Below are 21,882 nucleotides of genomic sequence, written 5' to 3' on the forward strand. Positions count from 1 at the left end.
CCCAATTGTATGCACTCCTAAAATAGCGACTCCTAGATCTATTAAGGACTCTCCAAGTGATGTCATCACTTAGTACAAAGCTACCTCCCCAAAGCTTCCAGGGAGGAGAAGGGGGGGTGGTCAAAATTTTAAAGGTATTTAATTTTCAAAATGTTTGAAATTTTTTTATGGCAAAAGGAGTCATCTCCTATGTCATATTGTTAAGAGGGCTGGATCACCTGGGGCCAGACACATGCGGTCACATAAAGGTGACTGTAACTATACATTATGTACAGTTGTACAGAATAAATGATCATCTTTTGAAAATACCCCTGGCTACAATACTAAAAGTCAATTAAAATGATCTCTACCTACCAGCCCCGTGGAACTTAACTGACTGTTCTCTGTTATTATCTTGGGAACAACGAAATGAATAATTCTAAATGAGTACTCTCCATGAGGAGACAACTGGTTTAAAACACTCGTTTTTTAGACTCTCTTCTCTGTGGAATAAAGGGTGATATTTGATTCTGTATCAGTTCCACATGACCTATATTGAATGGCAGGAAACAGACACTTGTAAAAATAACTGGTATATTCTTCTAAATAATAATTAATAACTGGTATATTCTTTTCTTCCAAATAATAATTAATGAGGCATGTGAGTTTTTACTGAGGACCTATAGATATATAAGCACTTCCCTGAAAGGCATTCAGAGAATCAAAGCATGCTTTCAAAGCTACAGCAATGACTAAAATGTGTTCAATATGAACAAGAGTTTTATGCACAGCTTTGACTCTACCCTGTTCTAGAAACACAGATAAAATACCTTTCTGCAAAAAGCCTATAAGTATTTTAATAAGCCTGTAAATATGTCTCTGGAAGGTAGGTATTTGTGTGGACCAGGGAGGGATGTCACAGCCCCTTTGCACCCCTTGGCCCAACCTTCCACCGAGACTAGGGTTCTCACCATTGACTCAGAGCCATGAACCCTTCCAGACCTTGCCAGACATCATCAGGGATCTTTCTGCCAGTTTTGGCAGTACAACCACTTGCTGAAAAGTTGGAGTAGTTGAGGTTAGTCATTTACATTCATGCCTCTCAGCCCTGAAATCCTAGGGTTACAAACAAAAGGTAACTCACTCATTCCCTTCTCACTAATTCACTAGCCTGTGTTTCTCCCCCCCAGATTCTACACTGACTCTCCATCTCTTCACCACATCCTTTTGCCTTGTGCCTATTGGAATCCCTCTTTGATTGTAAATAAAATTCCTACATCCTCCAGTCTCTTCAGAGAACTCTCTCTTCTCATATTCTTGCCCCAATAGAAACCAGACTTTCTCAAGGACACAGATTCTTCCGTGGCTGTCTCTTCTCCCACTTCTCTGACCACGGAGCCAGAAGGGAGGGGGAGGTCAGCATCCTCCTGGGCTCCCATGGGTGCTGCCCCATTAATCTTCTAACTTCCAGGAAAAGCTCATCCTCTCTTCAGCATCAGGCCATTCCTGGTTGCTTACCTCCAAGCTGGTATTTCTTGTCCCAGGAGTACATTCTCTCCCTCCACCTCTAATCTAGCCATAAGCCAAGGAAATACAAGACTGCTGGGATGGTTTTCTGGTGGTTAAGCCCACTCATTCTTCTTTTCCTTTCCTTTCCCTTCCCTTTCCATTTATTTATAACATCTTTATTGGAGTATAATTGCTAGCCCACTCATTCTTGACTGCATCAGCCTCAATGACCTCCACCTCAGCCATCTCCTTCATTGCTACCCCTATAATCTTGTCGCCAGCCATAAATGTTCTTCCCCAGAACTATTAACATCCAATAGCCTACACTTTATCAAAACTTCTTTCCTTCCAGTTTGTTGCCCTCACACCTGTTTTAAATATAAAGATCTTAATACCCTTGATTCTCCCGTCTTGTCCCATCATTCTTCCTCGACTCTCCTCCCTTCCTATCCAGACTAGACCCCATGGATGAATACTTGAGCTAGTATCTCACTAGGAACCTCAACTTCCCTCCACCCTGATCTTTTTGTGGTCCTAACCAAGAAAACCTCAACTCTGTAACAGTACTGCAATCTCTCTTCTCTGCAACCACCACTATTATTGGTTCTTACCCTGATTTTTCTCTCACAACACTCTTTAACCCCTATTTCTTTACTCAGAGTAGATAAATTTTGCTTCTCACTTCATCCAGATAATTTGGCTGTCAGTTATGATCTCTTTAAACTTGTTGACTCTCTTCTCCACAATCTTAACTAGATCCACAGTTACCTCTTTGGTCTTATAGGATAAGCTATCTTTCACTAGTGTTCAACCCCCCTCCCTCACCTGTGTATTCTTTCCTGCATCATCAACGTCTCCTTCCTTGCTGGTCCTTCCCCTCAGCCTACAGGCCCAAATTGCCTCCTTACCCTAACATGCCAAGTCTCAAGCATCCACTGATGTAGCATCTTCCTGTAGTCCCTCCTCACTCTCTGCCTCTCTCCCTATTGTAACTTCTAAGAGCAGTAGAATAGTCTGCTCTACTGCTCCATGTTCTCACGTCCTGTTCACTTTTCTGTCTTCTGCTCCTAACAATCTAATGCTACATTAGAGTTACCGGTGCAATATCCATCATCAAATCCAAAGGAAACTGATCGATCCTTTTCTGGCAGGATATCACTGCAGCACTTGGTGCCACTGACATCCTTTCTCTCAAAAGGTTTTTGTTTCTTCTTTGACTCCTGCGACTATTTTCCACTTGTTCCATTCTTACCGCTTAAAAAAACAAAAAAACAAAACCCTCAAAATATCCAAATCTGTCTATTCAGTCACCAAAGACAGAAGACTTGGAGTCATCCCTGATTCCTCCTCCATCCAAACAAGTGCAGAGTCCAGGTGGTTTTGCTTCTGAACCATATTTTGGAGTTCTCTCTCGATTCCAGGACTCTGGTCTTGACTCAGGGGTCTCGTTCTCTCTCATCTGGATCACTCCTGTAGCCTCGTACTGCTCCTCCGCCCACTTACTTGTGGTTCCCTTGCTGACATCCTCCAGTTGTGCAGCATCACCCATAAGATGAGGTCTGAGCTCCTAACTGAACAGCAGGCTGCCCACAACCTGGCCTCCCCCCACTTCTACAGCATCTTTTCTTTCTGCTCCCCAACTTATACCAGTTCCCTGCACACATACTATGCTGCTTCTTGCCTTTGCTTGCATTGTCCCCTCTGCCTTCAAGGTCCTGAGTCTCATCCTTTGCCTAACACAGCTCCTGCAGAGTCTGGCTTTTTTCTGTCCCTGTCTCCCTATCCACCTTGTAGGCATGGATAAGCTACTCTCCTTTCCTCACACAGTGAAATGCTTCTATGTTTGATTACTTACAGGTAATGGTGAAATGACAGGGAAGTATGGTTGCTTCCCCCTCCCCCATTACACTAATAAGAAGCTCATGAAAGGCAAATATAACTGTGTTAAATTCATGTTGGTTTCCCCAATGTGAAAAATAGAACCTGAAACATAGTTGTTGGCACTTAATGTATAACCTGAATACAGTTATCATTCAGTTCAACTGAGTACAAATGAATTAAGCAAGGAAAAAGCATGCTTACTTGTACTGGATGTTGGTTTCCTGTAGGAAGGCTAACAGGGCTCGGGAACCATTGTGGGGAATATGGACATCAGTAACTGTTCCCTCTGATACCTGGGAGATACTGCTGGGCTGCCACAGGTCCACCTGTAGTGCAGGAACCAACCTATAATTCATATTCAATGTAGGTGGGGAAAGATCCATGTCACAATGTCAAACATGTTGTCTTGTTTGCATACAGCAATACCAAACACATTTTAGAATTAGACTCAATGCTTACATCATCAGGGTAAAACTCCTAGTTGATTTTGTTTAGTGTCCAAATTATATGACAGCCATATAGAATGTGATCGTTTACAAGTAATAGTTTAAAGACCAATCCATTAAAGTCACAAGATAAAAATGAGGTAAAATAGTTTTAAGTATGACTTTGATATTGCTTAAAGTTATTTATTGCACAAATATTTGAATACCAGTAAGAAAGAGAAAGATATAAGTGACGCTTCATCCTACTATACAAGCAAATCATGGTAGCTTGACAACGTTTGGTAACTTTAAATGGAGCATTCTCCTGATGCCACCTCCCCCCACGACTTTATGCCTATTCACCCGTTCCTCCTCAGCCTTCACATGTCAGTAGAAACATGCCTTTCTCGGGGGGGACTTAGCTAGGGTAGGGCTCCTTGTCATAGTTCTTAGAGCACCTCATGCTTCTTTCATCACGTAACTGCCTCTTACCAGAATGTAAGCTCCACGAGGGCAAAGGATTTGTCCACTTGGTTACCACCCCATTCCAAGCGCCCGAAATGATGCCTTGTGCACATCAGCAACTCAGTCGTTATTTGCTGCATGAGTGTAGACCCCACAGGGTAACTGACTACACGTTCATCACGTGTTCAGTGTTTTGTAGGAATGCTGGAACCATGTTTGGCTTACAGCAGTGTTCCCAGGGCTTGTCTAGTGCTCCACGCCTGGTAGGAGCTGCACAGGCATTGAAAGAATGACTGAATTCAGTGGGGATGGAGGACCGCCCCATCTTCCGCACAAGCCAAGAGCTACATTTTCAATACGGCACAGTTTGCCTGTGCAGTCACGCCTACGTCTCCTATTTGGGACTCCCTCTTCCTGCGTTTCCCGTCTTGGTCTGCTGCAGGATCTTGATCTCTGCTAAGACCTTATCTGATAAAGTTTAGTTACTTCATCTTTACTTAGGTGTCAGTGTCCGCATTCTGTTAGGGAACTCTAGAAGACCGAAAATATTTCGGTACTGAAGGAAATACACCCCTGGTGGTATAATTTCATCTGGAACAGGGTAGAGAGGCATTTATTGTGGGGACAATGAATTTACCTGTTTTTCTTTCAAGAAGCTTACTCCTCCGCTAACCTGCAAGGGCAACTCTGACTCAACTAACATGCTAATCCAACAAGCATAGCACAAATGTGGGGCTGGGAGGGATGCTGAGAGGTCAGTTGATCCATCTATCAGCCCTTGGGCAAGGATACATCTAGGACTGGACCCAACTGTCCCCATTTGATGCATCTAAATGACATCTTTTATGTTTCCCAAAGAGGAGAGTCGACACTATCCTAATTTAACTCATATTCACATTTGACAAGATTGTCAGACATTTTCTTAATCCTTTACACCGCAGCACACTTTTCATTTTTTCTTGTTCCATTCTTCAGTGAGGAATGGCTGATTTCTTGCCCTTGTGAGATAAAGCACTTTTCTCTACCTGTTAGATTTTCTAATCCTTTAATCATCTTTGCCTCTAAACCCATTACAGAGACAGATTTTGATATTAAGGTGTATCACCTAATACCTGTGGAGATGAGGAAGCAGTGCTCTATTTAGAGGGTGGAGAGCCACAGGAACCTGAACTATCTGAACAACCACTCTGGTGATGAGTCTGTAAGTGCTGTTTTCTGGGGCATATGCTAAAATAAGAACCCTCATCCCACAGAAGAGAGTAGAGAGAATAGCTTCCCCATAGGAAAATTCCATGGAAGAAACAGACCCTATGGCCTGACCTGGAGAAGGCTTCCTAGGAAACGTCATCAGAAAACAGTTCGTCTAAAAGAAACCAACAAAAAAGAATTTTCAAAAATCAGGAACTGTATTTTGTTTTGATATTAGGAAAGTAAATTAAAATGAATTGTATTGTTCTCCAGTAATATTTTAGGGAAGGGGTGCTTGGATAAGTAACATGGATATTTCAGTCTGGGTGGCAGGCAGATGCCTGTATCAAGATATAGCGGACAGTAATACTCACGTGAGATTTGTAAAGTACGACCCACTTTATAGGTGTTTCTAGACTCAGGTTCATAGGAGTGAAGTCACTTTTCCAAGGATGCACAGCTACCAAACGGTGACACAGGATATGCCTAACTCCAGTGCCCATAATTTGCTGGCTGGGTAAGTGTCTCCAGGATTTCCTGAGACTATTTCAGAATACGAAGCACCTTCCAGACTTAGTGTTTGAGACAGTCTGGTTGGTGGGTCTCACATCCTGGTCTGTCCTGTTAGGGGCTTTTTGCCCTAAGAATTATATATGCAGGTATTTCAAAGTTCTAATCAGCCCACCATGGGCAGGTTACCATTAATCATTTCTGTAGAGCCTGATCCCATCTGGATGAAGTGATTCTGAACTGACCCTGGATTGGGTGACCCTGGATTATGATGACAAAGTATCACCGGCCTGGTCAGGATGGCCTAAGGCTGTTTGCCAACCGTGTCAGGTCTTCACTGCAAATAGCCATCTGATATTCCAAGGAAAGGATGCTCCTTTGCAGAGCCTTCTGGCCTTGGAAGCTGGTGGTTGTTCCCATGCATTCCTTTCCTTATATGACTACCAGTCACAGCCAGATTTATTTAAGAGGTGGAGGCAGTTTAGTGTAAAGGTCAACAGCACAGACTTGGGAATCCAACGGCTCTGGGATGGAATGCTAGCTCTGCAGAATCGACTGCGTGACTTTGGGTGAGGTTTTAACACTTCTGAGCCTTAGATTTCTCATCTGTACTGTGAAGATCATTTTAAAACCTACCCACAGGTTTTTTGTTTTTAAGATTAACTGGAATATTAGAAGTAAAACACATAGCAGAGAGTCTGGCACACAGTGACAGCTTGAAAGCTATTAACTTTGCTCTTACTGTTATCTGAAAAGCATATGGGTGGCCAACATGGTGGAGTAGGAAGACCCTGAGCTCACCCCCTCCCAAGGGCACACCATAATTACAACTATTTACTGAGCAGCTATGGATGAGAATGACCTGAAGACTAGCAGAAAAGATTTGCCACAACTAAAGGTATAAAGAAGGAACCACAATGAGACGGTAGGAGGGATGGAGGTGCAGTATAGTCAAGACTTCACCCCTGGGTAGATGACCCACAACCAGGAGGAAAATCATGATTGCAGGGGTTCTTCTCAAGGAACAAGGGGTCCGAGCCTCACACTGGGCTCCTGCAAAGGAAGATGAGCCCCAGACTGTCTGGATTTGAAGGTCAGTGTGACTGAGACTCCCCCTGGGGACACAGATACTGATGGCAGCCCTTTTGGGAAGCTCATGGTACCACAAGGACACGGCTGCTGGCAAACTCCATTTTGGGGTCCTCCCTCTAGCCTATTAGTGCGAGGTGCTAACCTGCTCACCAGGTTAGCAGCCTGGTGACCCAGCAGCGTCCCCCTGAGGCAGGGCCTGGTAGCCCTGGTAGCAAAATGCTTTAAAAAAGGAACAATTAGAGAATAAAAAAGAGCAGAAATTTATAATCCAATAGAATAATTAGAAAACAAAGTTGAGAAAGTTTCCCAAGATGAAGCACAAAATGGTAAAAAGATGGCAAATAGAGAAAATGTAAGAAAAGAAATTAAATCATAAGTCCAACATCTGATGAATGAGAGTCATAAAGACAGAGTAGAAGGGAGAACATTATCAGATCATTTATACAAGAATTTTCAGAACTGAAAATCATGAATTTCCAGATTAAAAGGGGTTACTGAAAGCACAATGAATAGACCCACGCCAAATTACATCATCATAAAATTTCAGAATACCAGGAATAAAGAAAAGATCTTAAAAGCTTTTTGACAGTTTACGCTAATGACCAACGAGCCACGGGACTTAACATTTCCAGCAATAGAGAGAACTAGAAAACTTCAACACTCTTCTGCTGCAAGACACCTAGAATACGGAATAAAATATAATTAACATTCCTTTAAAAGTAGAGTGGAGCTCCCCCACAAACATAAGGGAAATTCCCAGTAGCCTAAAATAAAGAAAAAATGCCAGGGCTGTGTGCACGTGAGTTATAATGGTAATTCAGGTTCAGAATTGTGGGAATCTGTCACAACCATACAGGGAAAAAGGTTGAGACCTGGGGCCCAAAGTTTGGAGCTGGAACTGAGGTTCTAGCATAAAACTAGAACTTCAAAGGGCAATAGCCTCAGTGAAAGAGTAGGAATTAAAACAAAACAAAGCAACTACACACCAGTAAGATTTGATAAGGAGGCAGTTTGTGGTAATAAATGCAAAACCCCTCCAGACAAAGATGTACCGTCAAGCCAGGCCACGCAGAATTCTTTCATCTGAAACCTTGTTGAAGGAGAGCCCGTGAAAAACAATTATAAAACACATGAGTGAGGTATCCGCTGTAAGTAAAAGCCAATATATTCAACACATAGCAGGATTATTCGACTCAAGATCTTCCTAGTATCTAAAAGAACGGCTAGAGCAATTTCCTGAAAAAGAAAGGAAATGAAGGACTCTTGGAGATACTTTGATGTGGTTATCACTGCATACAGATGGAATATTTAAGACAATTACGTTATTAACAGGGGAAAGGTAAAGGAGCTTCAAGGGAGGGAAAGTGTCTACAAAAAACACAGAAAAACGTATCAGAAAAAAATAGTTTCGGGCCTCCCTGGTGGCGCAGTGGTTGAGAGTCCGCCTGCCGATGCAGGGGATACGGGTTCGTGCCCCGGTCTGGGAGGATCCCATATGCCGCGGAGCGGCTGGGCCCGTGAGCCATGGCCGCTGGGCCTGCGCATCCGGAGCCTGTGCTCCGCAACGGGAGAGGCCACAACAGTGAGAGGCCCGCATACCGCAAAAAGAAAAAAAAAAAAAAAAAAAAAAGTTTCAAAAAAGAAATAATACGTCAGTAAATATAGTTAATTAAAAAGGATCGACTTCCCTGGTGGCGCAGCGGTTGAGAGTCCGCCTGCCAATGCAGGGGACACGGGTTCGTGCCCCGGTCCGGGAAGATCCCATATGCTGCAGAGCGGCTAGGCCCGTGAACCATGGCCGCTGAGCCTGCGCGTCCAGAGCCTGTGCTCCGCGACGGGAGAGGCCACAACAGTGAGAGGTCCGCGTACCGCAAAAAAAAAAAAAAAAAAAAAAGGATTACATTCACCAGTTTAAAAGAGCATGAATATTGAATAATAAAAAGTATTCTCCTCAGTACTGGTTATAAGTGACATAAAATAAAAACAATGAAAACAAAAGAATGGAAAAAGATATATCCCATACAAATAAGAAAAAAAAGCTAGTAGAACTATATTAATAGCAAAGCATTTAGGGCAAAACTACTTTGGGGGATAATATAGTAATATGTATATCACTATATATAGTGTACAAATATAAAAATGTCTATCTGTATCTATATACATATGTATGTACATATGCACATCCATCTATACTGATAAAATGCTCAATATACCAGGAAGATAGAAATACTACAATCTGAGTGTATCCAGTAAAACAGTATCAAAATATATATGGCAAAAATGGGCAATATCATCAGGATTTTAAATTATAAATCTTCCATTATATCGCAGTGACCAAAAGATCATAATTGCTTCCCAAGCACACTTAGAATTTTTTTGAAAATTAACTCAATACCAGGCTACAAAATAAGTTTTAACAAATGTCAGAGAATTCAGGTCAAACAAATGTTCTCTGATTACAGTGTAATTAAATTTAGAAATCAATGACAAAAGATATCTACATTTAGAAATTAAAAAACAGACTTTAAATAACTTGTGGGTTAAAGAAGACACTGTAGTAAAATTAGGACCAAATCAAAACTAAATAGGACATTTCTAAGAGAGAAATTTATGACCTTAAATGATCCTGTTACAGAAGAATAAAGATGAGAAATTGATGAGTCATATGTCTAAATCAAGAAGTTAGAAAAATAGTAATACAAAAAAATAGAATACAAGGCATAATAAAAAGGATAAATTGATAAAATGGAAAACAAAAGTAATGGTGAGGATCAAGAAAACCAAAAACTGGTCTTTGAAACATTTAAAATAGAAAAATTATTAGCACATCTGCTTAAGAACAAAAGAATGAAGGTTCAAATGACCAATATTAGCAGCAAGAAAGTAATAGCCTGAGGAAAACGATTATAAGCCAATCTTACTTATGAACATAGGTGCCAACCCTAGAAATGTATGTTAGCAAACTAAATATAGGAAAAAGGTATTAACATCACTACTGAATGCAATATTAGTTTAACATTATTAGTGTATTTCATCATATTAGTAGTAATGTATTAAAGAAAAGAAGCCATATGATCATATCAATACACTCAGAAGAAAAAGTATCTGTAGAAACTAGTACTGAAAAAGTGTACTTCCTTAGGCTATTAAAGAGTATCTACCAAAAATCTTCAGCAAGCATCTGTATACAAGAGTAGTGTTAGAAGCATTCATTTTAAAGTCAGAAACAAAGTAAATGTACTTTAACGCCAGTTCCACAGACTCTCATACTGAGGGTCACTGCCAGCAAAAGAATAAAGAAAAGGAAAAAAAAGGCTAAGAACCCGAAGAAACAAGACTGTCATTATTCACAAATCACTGTATACAGAGAAGGCAAGAGAGTCAATACAGGTAAACCATGAAACTTAAAGATTAGCAGCATTTAGAGATATAATATCAAAGTAAATATATACACACACATCAATGTAAATGTGTTTTGCTCAGCCTTGAAATATCTTCACAAAAATAACATTAAGTGAAAAAGCAGGTTATATAGATTAGTAGGTATAGGTGATGTTACCAAAATGGTGACATAGGAGACCCCAGCCCCCATCCTCCAACAAAGATCAACAATTAGATATCCACAAATAAAAACAGCTTTGGGTGAGATTTGGAGTCTACTTAAGAAGTTTCAGCAACACAGTGGAACCAAAAAAAAAAAAAACGGAGAATAACTGCACAAGAAGAAAAGAAAGACAGATTCATTTTGCCTGCATCATCCTATCCCCCAAATGAGCATTGCTCAGTACCAAGAGGGAACAGCCCAGTTAGAAAGCATTCCCCTTGGTAGGAAAGGAAGAGCAAGGCAAGCAACCAGCAGTCTTTGGGGCACTACACGAAGGCTCTGCTTCAGTTTCATCTTACCCAGACTGGCAAAACTGAAACGTGTAGCGAGGGCTAGGAACAAGGAAGAAAAGCAGGGGCTACTGCTAGCAGCCATGTAGTGGGAGTGATCATGGTTCACAGTGACCTCTTTAAAGAGAAACTGAGTAGGAATTGCCACTGAAGAAGGAACCAATGGCCAACACAGCTGCCACAGACCTCCTGCACATTTCAACAGCTTTTGCCCCAAAGGTATTCATATTTGCTGATGTCAGCTGTCTGAGTTCCCCCTCTCCCTACCCCCTATCCTGGCAGAGCCTGGGGGTGTACCAGCAGTCAGCTCAGGCCTCTGTGGCTGTGCAAGTACAAACATTTGACCTGCTTTGACCCCTGTGGCTGACCCCCACTACTGTGCATGTCCTCAGGGCTGCCCCTCCAGCTGGGCACTTGCATGCAACTGAACTGACGCTCATTACCAGGCTCCACTGCAGCGTACCCACCTTGAGGGAGATTGTATAGCTAGGGCCCCTGCAACTGTCTGTGGGCCCAGTTCAGACCCTGTCTTCTGTCACTGGCCTGCACCATGATGCTCACCTGTAGTTAGCTTCTCCAGCTGCACACCTGCCTCGCCCAACCCTGTCACCAGCCTCACGGCAGTGTACACACCCAGGGGGAGATTGTGTAGTGATTGGAGGGCACACCAACAACCAGGGCTCCTGTAGTTTCCAGTAAGCTCATGGTTAACCCTGATCCTTGCTGCCTGTCTTGGCCCCTATTACTACAAGTATATCTGCATCCAGTCCCTGCTACTACACAGGCACCTGCAATCGGTCCCCACAGCTGAGTGTGTGCATACCACCTGCTCTGGTCACCAATGCTTCTTGCCCTGATCTATAGCCATTGGACCTGGAGGGGCTGCCAAGGACCCCAACAGCCCTTGCAGCCGCCATGAACCCCCCACAAGTGTTTGCAAAGGACCACACAGTTGTTGATGCTTTGGACCTCAGTGGTCTGAGCTGAAGAGCCATCATACACCCCTGGACCTGGGACCACTACATGTCCCCACAGTTGCACCCTGTACCATAAAACCCTAGCATCACAGCATGCCCCCACCTGCAGGTGAAAGTCTTCCCTTAGGGAAGTCAGTCCACAAAATCTAGAAGTGACGGCTCCTTCAAATGTGCAGATACTTATGCAAGGCTACAGGGATCAGAAAGAATTAGGGAATCATGACTCCACCAAAGGAATATAGTAAACCTCCAGTAACTGGCCCCAAGGAAATGGAGATTCAGGAATTGCCTGACAAAGAATTCAAAACAATTATTCTAAAAATGCTTAGAGAGCTACAAAAGATCACAAACAATTTAACATCAGAAAAAACAATACAAGAACAAAATGAGAAGTTTAGTAAAGTAGAAAACAAAAAAGAACCAAACAGAAAATTTGGAGCTGAAGAATACAATGACTGAACTAAAGAACAGAGAGTTTTAACATTAGATTTGACCAAACTGAAGAGAGAATCAGTGAGCTACAAACAGGTCATCTGAAGTTATCCACTTAGAAGAGCAAAAAAAAAAAAAGCCTACAGGACTTATGGGACACCATAAAACAGAAATAATGAACACATCACTGGAGTCCCAGAAGGAGATGAGACAGAAAAAGGGGAAGAAAGCTTATTTAAAGAATAATAGCTGAGAATGTCCCAAACCTACGGAGAAATGTGGACATCGAAGTTCATGAAGCAAATAGGTCACGCCAAAATTTCAATCCAAGAAGCTCTTCTCCAAAACACATTGTAAGAAAACTAAAATCAAAGACAGAGAAAATTTTGGCAGCAAGAGAGAAAAAATTCTCTCATCAAAGGGAATCCCCATTAGGCTATCAGTGGCAGAGAACTTGCAGATCAGAGGAGAATGGGATGTTATATGCAAAGTGCTGAAAGAAAGGAACTGTCAACCAAGAATACTCTACCCAGCAAAGTTGTCCTTCAGAAATGAAGGCCAAATAAAGACTTTCCCTAATAAACAAAAGCTGAGGGAATTCATCATCAATAAACTTGCCTTACAAGAAATGCTGAAAGTTCTTCAAGCTGAAATGAAAGGATGATAATTAGAAACATGAAAACATACAACAGCAATGGTAAAGGTAAGCTTATAGTCATATTCAGAATGCTCTAATACTGTAATATAGTGGCATGTTAACTACTTAACTCTAGGGTAAAGGTTAAAGGAAAAGAGCGTTAAAAAGGGCTATAGCTACAGTTTCTTAATGGATACAGAATATAAAAAGATGTAAATTATGACATCAAAAACATAAAAACGGGGAGTAAAAGGGTAGTTTTTGTATGTTATTGAAGTTGAATTGTTATCAGAGTTAAATAGGCTGTGGTATATATAGTGTCTTATATAAGTCTCACAGTAACCACAAAACAAAAACTACAATACATTCACAAGAGATAAAGAGAAGGAAATAAAAAAATACCACTATGGAAAAATCATCAATTCACATAAGAAGGCACCAAGAGAGAAATAAAGGAATGAAGGAACCACAAAATAGCCATAAAAATATTTAAGTTGGCATTAGTAAATCCTTATATATTAATAATTACTCTAAATGTAAACGTGTTGAATTCTCCAATCAAAAGACATAAAGTAAGTGAAGGATACAAAACAAGAACCAACTATATTCTGCCTACAAGAGACTCACTTCAGCTTAAGGACACATATAACTCAAAGGGAAGAGATAGAAAAAGATATTCCATGAAAGTTAAAAACAAAAGAGATTCGGGGTACCTATACTTATAATCAGACAAAATAGACTTTAAATTAAAAATGGTAACAAGAGACAACATCATTATATAATGGTAAGGGGTCAATTCATCAAGAAGTTATAGCATTTATAAATATATATACGTATCAGATCTAAATATATTAAGCAAATACAAATGAACCTGAAGGGAGACTATGTAGTCAACAATACAATAATAGTAAGGGACTTTAATATTCCACTTTCAATGATGGCTATATCATCCAGACAGAAAATCAACAATAAAACATGGGACTTAAACCATACTTTAGACCAAATGGACCTAACAGACATTTCATTCAACAGCAGCAGAATACACATTCTTCTCCAGTGCACATGGAGCATTCTCCAAGATAGATGATGCCCCAGAACAAGTCTTAGCAAATTTAAGAAGATTGAAATCATACCAAACATCTGGTCTGAACACAATGATATGAAACTAGAAATCAATACCAGGAGGATAACTGGAAAACTCACAAGTGTGGAAATTAAACAACACAATCCTGAAGAGCCAACGGGTCAAAGAGGAGATCAAAGGGTATTTTAAAGTATCTTCAAACAAAGATGGAAACACAATATATCAAAACCTATGGGATGATACAAGCATTTGCAAGATAGAAATTTATATTGATAAATGCCTGCATTAAGAAAAAAGATCTCAAACAACTTCGCAACTCAAGGAACTAGAAAAAGAAGAAAATATTAAGCCCCAAGTAAGCAGAAGAAAGGAAATAATGACCAGAGTGAAAAATAAATGAGAGACCAGAAAAACAATAGCTAAGATTACTGAAACTGAGAAGTTTTTTTCTAAAAAGGATAAGTAAAATTTACAAAACTTTAGGTACACTAAAAAAAAAAGATAGAAGTCTAAATTATTTGTTTGTTTATTTATTTATTGTGGTACGCAGGCCTCTCACTGCTGTGGCCTCTCCCTTTGCAGAGCACAGGCTCTGGACGCTCAGGCTCAGCGGCCATGGCTCACGGGCCCAGCCGCTCCGTGGCATGTGGGATCCTCCCGGACTGGGGCATGAACCCATGTCCCCTGCATCGGCAGGCGGACTCTCAACCACTGTGCCACCAGGGAAACCCTAAAAAGGTTTTTTTAGACTAAGGAAAAGACTTTATTTTACTTACTCATATAAGTAAATTCAGACACGAAAGAGGACATTTTACAACTAATACAACAGATACAAAGGATCATAAGGGACTCCTATGAACAATTATACACCAAAAAATTGGACAACAGTTATATTCGTTGTTAAAAATAAGAAATGGATTTGTTAAAAATAAGAAACGGATATATTCCTAGAAACATACAACCTACCAAGACTGAATCATGAAGAAATAGAAAATCTGAACAGACCAATAGCTAGTAAGGAAATTGAATCAGTAATCAAAAACCTCCCAACATAGAAGAACCCAGGATGAGATGGTTTCACTGGTTAATTCTATCCAACATTTAAAGAAGACTTAACATTTACCTTTCTCAAACTCTGAAAAAGTTTAAAACTCATTTTATGAGGCCAACATTACACTGATACCACAAGAAAAGAAAACTACAGGCCAATATCCCTGATGAATACAGATGTAAAACTTCTCAACAAAATATTAGCAAACTTGGGGCTTCCCTGATGGCGCAGTGGTTGAGAGTCCGCCTGCCGATGCAGGAGACACGGGTTCGCGCCCCGGTCCGGGAAGATCCCACATGCCACGGAGCGGCTGGGCCCGTGAGCCATGGCCGCTGAGCCTGCATGTCCGGAGCCTGTGCTCCGCAATGGGAGAGGCCACAACAGTGAGAGGCCCGCGTACCGCAAAAAATAAATAAATAAACAAAATATTAGCAAACTGAATTCAACAGCACATTAAGAGGATCATACACTATGGTCAAGTGGAATTTAACCCTGGAATTCAAGGATGGCTCAACATATACAAATCAATTAATGAGATACACCACATTAATAGAGTAAAAAATAAAAATCAAATGATAATCTCAATAGATGCAGAAAAAGCATTTGACAAAAGACAACATCCTTTCATGATAAAAATGCTCAACAAACTGGGTATAGAAAGAATGTACCTCAACACAATAAAGGTCATATATGACAAACCCACAGCCTACATCACACTCAACAGCAAAAAGCTGAAAACTTTTCCTCTAAGATCAAAAACAAGACAAATTCTCACCACTCCTATTCAAAATAGTACAAGCCAGAGCAACCAGTCAAGAAAAATAAGAGGCATTCAAATTGGAAAGGAAGAAGTAAAACTGTGTGTGTTTGCAGATGATATACTCTTATATAGAGCAACTCCTAAAGACCCCACCAAAAAAACTGTTAGAAATAATAAATTCAGTAAAGTTGCAGGATAGAAAATAAATATATAAAAATCAGTTGAATTCTATACACTAACAATGAACTATAGGAAAGAAAAATTAAGAAAACAATTCTGTTTACAGTGTTTCAAATAATAAAAACACTTAGGAATAAATTTAACTAAGGAAGTATAAGATTTGTAGATTGAAAATTGCCAAGTCTCTGAAGAAAGAAATTGAAGATGACACAAACAATTGGAAAAACATCCATTAATATTGTTAAAATGTTCATACCACACAAACCTTCTGTAGATACAGTGTAATCCCAATCAAAATTCCAATGGCATTTTTCACAGAAATGGAACAGCCCACCCTAAAATTTGTATGGAACCACAAAACACCCCAAATAGCCAAAGCAATTTTGAGAAAGAAGAGCAAAACTGGAGGCATCACATGTACTGATTTCAAGCTATATTACAAAGCTACAGTAATCAAAACAGAATGGTGCTGGCATAAAAAAGACACATAGACCAATGCAACAGAATCAAGAGACCAGAAATAAATCCTCACAAATATGGTCACCTAATATTTGACAAATGAGCTCACTGGCTTTGGGATTGTGCATAATCACGTCCCATTTTCATCCCTTTAAGTAAATGTATGCTCCCATCAGCTGTTCTGGACTACAAGTGTTGTTGTTACATTCATAATTTATTGCTCTCCTTCCTATAACTGGTGCTCACCAAATGGTATCATAAAATTCATCTTTTATTGATCTTTTTCTAAATTCATTAGTGAGGAAAGAAGGGTATTTATAGGAACCAGGCACAGGGGCATTTGGAAGTTTTTGAGACTGAGCATATTGGATTTAATAATTAGATGATTTAGATATGTATTTGTAAATGTAAGTGGTAGTTCTTCTGGGTGCTCTTTCTAGCTCAACAGTGACTTATTCTAGGCCCAACAGGTAATTTAGGTAAGATTTTCTTTTGATAGTAATAGAAATGGTGCTTTTGTTAATCTTATTTGGCTGCAACAAAAAACATTCTGTCTCATAATTTTGTATATCCTGAATGAAATGGGAGGTAAGAGCGCCTGCTTGCCCTTACAGCCTCACTGCCACGCCTCTATCTTGGTGTCAGATCATTTGACTGGGAAAAGAAAATGGCTGTAGGAGTATGAAGGGAAAGAATTAGGAAGATTAGACACGTTGACAGCCAAGTGTAATTCTTTTGGATTGAAGACAACTGTTAATTTTTTAAAGGATTAAAAATTTCCAGGGCTTCCCTGGTGGCGCAGTGGTTGAGAGTCCGCCTGCCGATGCAGGGGACACGGGTTCGTGCCCCAGTCTGGGAAGATCCCACATGCCGTGGAGCGGCTAGGCCCGTGAGCCATGCCTGCTGAGCCTGCGCGTCCGGAGCCTGTGCTCTGCAACGGGAGAGGCCACAACAGTGAGAGGCCCGCGTACCACAAAAAAAAAAAAAAATTTCCAAATGTTCAATTGATTAAGTTTTTATACCACTAAGAACATTCATTCCTAAAGTGATAGTTTCGTTTGCATGACTCTGGCCAATATTAAAAAGTTATATTTAGGTAAGAAAAGGAAATAAAAGGCACCCATCCAAATCAGAGAGGAAACTGTCTTTATTTACAGATGACATGAGATTATATATAGAAAACCCTAAAGATGCTACCAAACGCCTGTTAGAACTGATAACCTAGCTCAGAAAAGTTATAGGATACAAAAATCAATTGTGCTTCTATACACTAACAATGAACTATCAGAAAGAGAAATTAAAACAATTCTATTTACAACTTCATCAGAAAGAACAAAATAAATAGAAATAAATTAGAACAAGGAGATGAAAGACCTGTATACTGAAAACTAAAGACACACCGAGGAAAGGATTTGAAGAGGACACAAATAAATGGAAAGATATTCTGTGCTCATAGATTGGAAGAATTAATATTGTTTACATGTACTTACTACCCAAAGCAATCTACAGATTCAATGCAATCCCTAAGGAAATTCCAATAGCAATTTTCTTATAGAGCAAACAATCCTAAAATTTGTATGGAATCACAAAACACTTAAAATAGTAAAAGCAATCTTGAGAAAGAAGAACAAAGTTGGAGGCATCACAGTTTCTGATTTCAAACTATATTATAAAGAGATAGTAATAAAACAGTATGAAATTGCATAAAAACAGACACATAGATTAATAGAACAGAATAGAGAGCCTAGAAATAAATCTATGCATATACAGTCAATTAATTTACAACAAAGGAGCCAAGAATGTACAATGGGGAAAGGATAGTCTCTTCCATAAATGGTGCTGGAAAACTGGACAGCCACATGCAAAAGAATGAAACTTGACCACTATTCTACATCCTACACAAAAATCAACTCAGAATGGATTAAAGACTTGAAGCCCTGAATGCCCTGTCAGGGAATAGGTACACATTGAAGATCATGTCTCAGGTATAATATTCCCTAACAGTATCAGGTAGCACTAGCCTAAGTCTTTTCTTGCAATGCTGCCTCCTATCCAGTGCCTGTCATAAGGATGTATCAGATTCTAAGTAATACTTGCTTTGAAAAATACACTGTTTAACAGCTATTATCTACTATGTCCATTTGCATTATCTGGCAAGAAACCATTATACTAATGCCTTTTCAAACTTTAGAGAGCATTCGACTTATCAGCCTCATGGATATCTTGACAAAATGAAGATTCTTGGGACCTACGACCAGAAATCCTAATTTCAAGGGTCCTGGGTTGGCCCAAGGGAATCTGACTTTTCAACAAGGGCACTAGGCAATTCTGAAGTAATTGTTCTGAGGACCGTGCCTTATGAAAGTCCTGTTAGGACTGTTCTTTCAAGTAGGCGTTCATGACAACACCAAATTTAACTATAGTTTTGAAGACTCTGAAATTTTCTCTGTTTACTTTGTACATCAAGAAACCCTTAGTAGCACTTAATCAGGGACTCATTTGCAGTGACTCTTGGAGAAAGGTTACATCTTGCACCAGTTTTAGAGGAAAACTCATTTGTTTGGCTGCAGAAAAGGACTTGCATACACCTGTTGATGCAAGGATAGGAACCAAGTCCACTCTCAATTTGTCCTGAGTCAAATCTACACATCATCTGCATTTTCAGAAAATGTTCAAATGCAGACACAGTCTGTTCTGGCATAATGTGCATTTCCATAATTCAAAGTAGCTTCAACATGATTGGTAACTGTCTTAGTCAGTTTGGGCTGCTATAATAGATTGGGTGCCTTATAAACAACAGAAATTTATTTCTCACAATTCTGGAAGCTGGGAAGTCCAAGATCAAGGTGCCAGCACATTAGGTGTCTGGTGAGAGCCTGCTTCCTGGTTCATAGCCTTCTTGCTGTGTTCTCATGTGGTGGAAGGGGCAAGGGAGTGTTCTGGGCAAGTTCACTAATCCCATGCATGAGGGCTTCACCCTCATGACAATCACTTCCTCAAAGCCCTACCTTCTAATACCATCACTTTGGGGATTAGGTTTCAACATACGAATTTTGGGGGCACACAGACATTCAGTCTATAGCAGTAATGCAGGGTAATGTCAGAATAATACTGAATTTGCATTGGTTCCTATATGATTTTCCCACTGCATTAATGTCTTACGCTGACAAGGAATAGGAGCTGAATATAAAGTGTACTCTGCAGAGGAACACAGCAAGGCACAGAGGAATTCAGGACAGTTCAAAAATCCCATTCACCCCATATTCTCACACTTGGCTCAGCTTGGCCACTGCTTTGCCTTGAAAGTACCCTTTTTAAAATTTTTATTTTATTTTTTGCGGTACGCGGGTCTCTCACTGTTGTGGCCTCTCCCGTTGTGGAGCACAGGCTCCGGACACGCAGGCCCAGTGGCCATGGCTCACGGGCCCAGCCGCTCCGCGGCACGTGGGATCCTCCTGGACAGGGGCATGAACCTGTGTCCCCCGCATCGGCAGGCGGACTCCCAACCACTGCGCCACCAGGGAAGCCTTGAAAGTACCCTTTGTTTGGTTTTCCCTGATACTTCTGAATATTATCCTTGTCACTATTGAAGCTCAGTGGCCTCAACCCTCCGGTCACCCCTTTCCGTCAAGCCACTGTTATTTCCTGCAATAAATACCTCTATGTACCATACCTATATCAACTATGTAGTATTTGTTCATTAGGAATTTAACATACCTTGTAAATCATGCTAGTATTTTATTTTGTTGTTTTTGTTAGTATTCTGTATACAAAGTTGCATAGATTTGAATGGTCTGTCACTAATTTTCTCAAAAGCCCTGTTATTTTTAGTATATAATTTTGTAGAATGCAAGGCTTTATGGAATGCATATATTGCACTATAGCAAAAACACCTATCTTCTTAAACAAAATAGAAACCATCATCTATCTGTGTGCTGTTTGAAATCATTTATGTCTTGGTCTCCAGGAAGAGGACTACTGGAGAATGGGAAGGTTTTGGCTCCGAGTTTGGAATCATTAAGCATTGCTTTGTTGCACCACATCAAGGGGTTTGGTTTACAAATTGCAACTTGTTACAAGGGGCAGATACACAATTTTTCTTTTAACCCAGCTTCAGAGCCTACGCCTGTCAGATGAAATATGCTGCCCAATTTTTGTTTGACCAATAGTTAAACATCCAAGAGTCAAACCTGGAACTCTATACAAAAACAAGTATGGAAAGAAAGAGGTGGATTTCTTCGGAGGATCTTGAAGCTCTGAGGTACCCAACAAGGGCCTGGGGCTTCTTGTGGCATAACGTATGATAAGAATGACAATTTTTTAGGGCTTCCCTGGTGGCGCAGTGGTTGAGAGTCCGCCTGCCGATGCAGGGGACACGGGTTCGTGCCCCTATCCCGGAAGATCCCACATGCCGCGCAGCGGCTGGGCCCGCGAGCCATGGCCGCGGAGCCTGTGTGTCCGGAGCCTGTGCTCCGCAACGGGAGAGACCACAGCAGTGAGAGGCCCGCGTACAGCAAAAAAAAAAAAAAAAAAAAAAAAAAAAAAAAAAAAAAGAATGACAATTTTTACTCTGCTATTATTTTTTAAAACTATCTTCACCATTTTTAAGTGCACACAGTTCTGTAGGGTTAAGTACAATCACACTGGGAAACAGGTATGTGGAACATCTCTACCCATTAAACAACTTCCTTTCCCCCTCTCTCCACTATTATTTTTAAAAATTCCTGACCATTTGCCAACTGAGCAGGTGGTTACTGTAGGAATATCTAAAATTGCCTTTAGCCTGCAGAGTCATAAAAAAATTCAGAGAACCAAGGGAATTAACTTTAACCAGGTTTAAGATAAATCCAGGAAAAGAGAGAAATACTTCTAATCCTAAGAGTAGAAATGTGGTCAGGATGTATCAATTCTTAATTCACAGCAGGGAACTCTTTGATCAATATTAAGCTGGCCTGAGGACTTTCATGGCAACTCAGGAGCATCCACTGCTTCTTTCTGTCGTGTTTAGCAGTGTTACAGCCCAGAAAACAGAGTATAAATTAGGAGTGGGGTGCCCTGGCAGTGGCTTTCCCGCTAAATGGCCATGAATAAGTCATGAAGTCTAACAGGCACTGCAAAGCTCATGCACCAAAAACAGATGTCCCTCATCCTCGAGGAGTTGACTCTTTCTGAATAATTTCAGTAAACAATCCTTTAGGGGTACTTAGATTACCTTTTTCTTGAGACATCATGCTGCTTTATGCTTTGCTAAATGTCTAATCCCTATGATTTTATCAAGGCACTGAATCTGTTTAGTGTCCTTTGATGTGGATTGCGAACATAATTCACTGCTCTGTCATGTGTATCTCTGCAATGGAAC

General features: G+C 40.4%; 1 protein-coding gene across 1 annotated transcript in view; it reads right to left on the reverse strand.

The window, feature by feature from the left end:
• CPA6 (carboxypeptidase A6) overlaps positions 1-21,882 on the reverse strand; it is a 266,324-nt gene that overhangs the window by 82,635 nt on the left and 161,807 nt on the right. Inside the window, exon 3 of the mRNA XM_081258400.1 lies at positions 3,571-3,695. Coding sequence (XP_081114526.1) covers positions 3,571-3,695 — 125 coding nt within the window. The remainder of the gene's footprint in view (positions 1-3,570; positions 3,696-21,882) is intronic.

The sequence above is a fragment of the Mesoplodon bidens genome (genome assembly GCF_964165515.1).
Source record: "Mesoplodon bidens genome assembly, chromosome: 16".
Taxonomy (NCBI): domain Eukaryota; kingdom Metazoa; phylum Chordata; class Mammalia; order Artiodactyla; family Ziphiidae; genus Mesoplodon; species Mesoplodon bidens.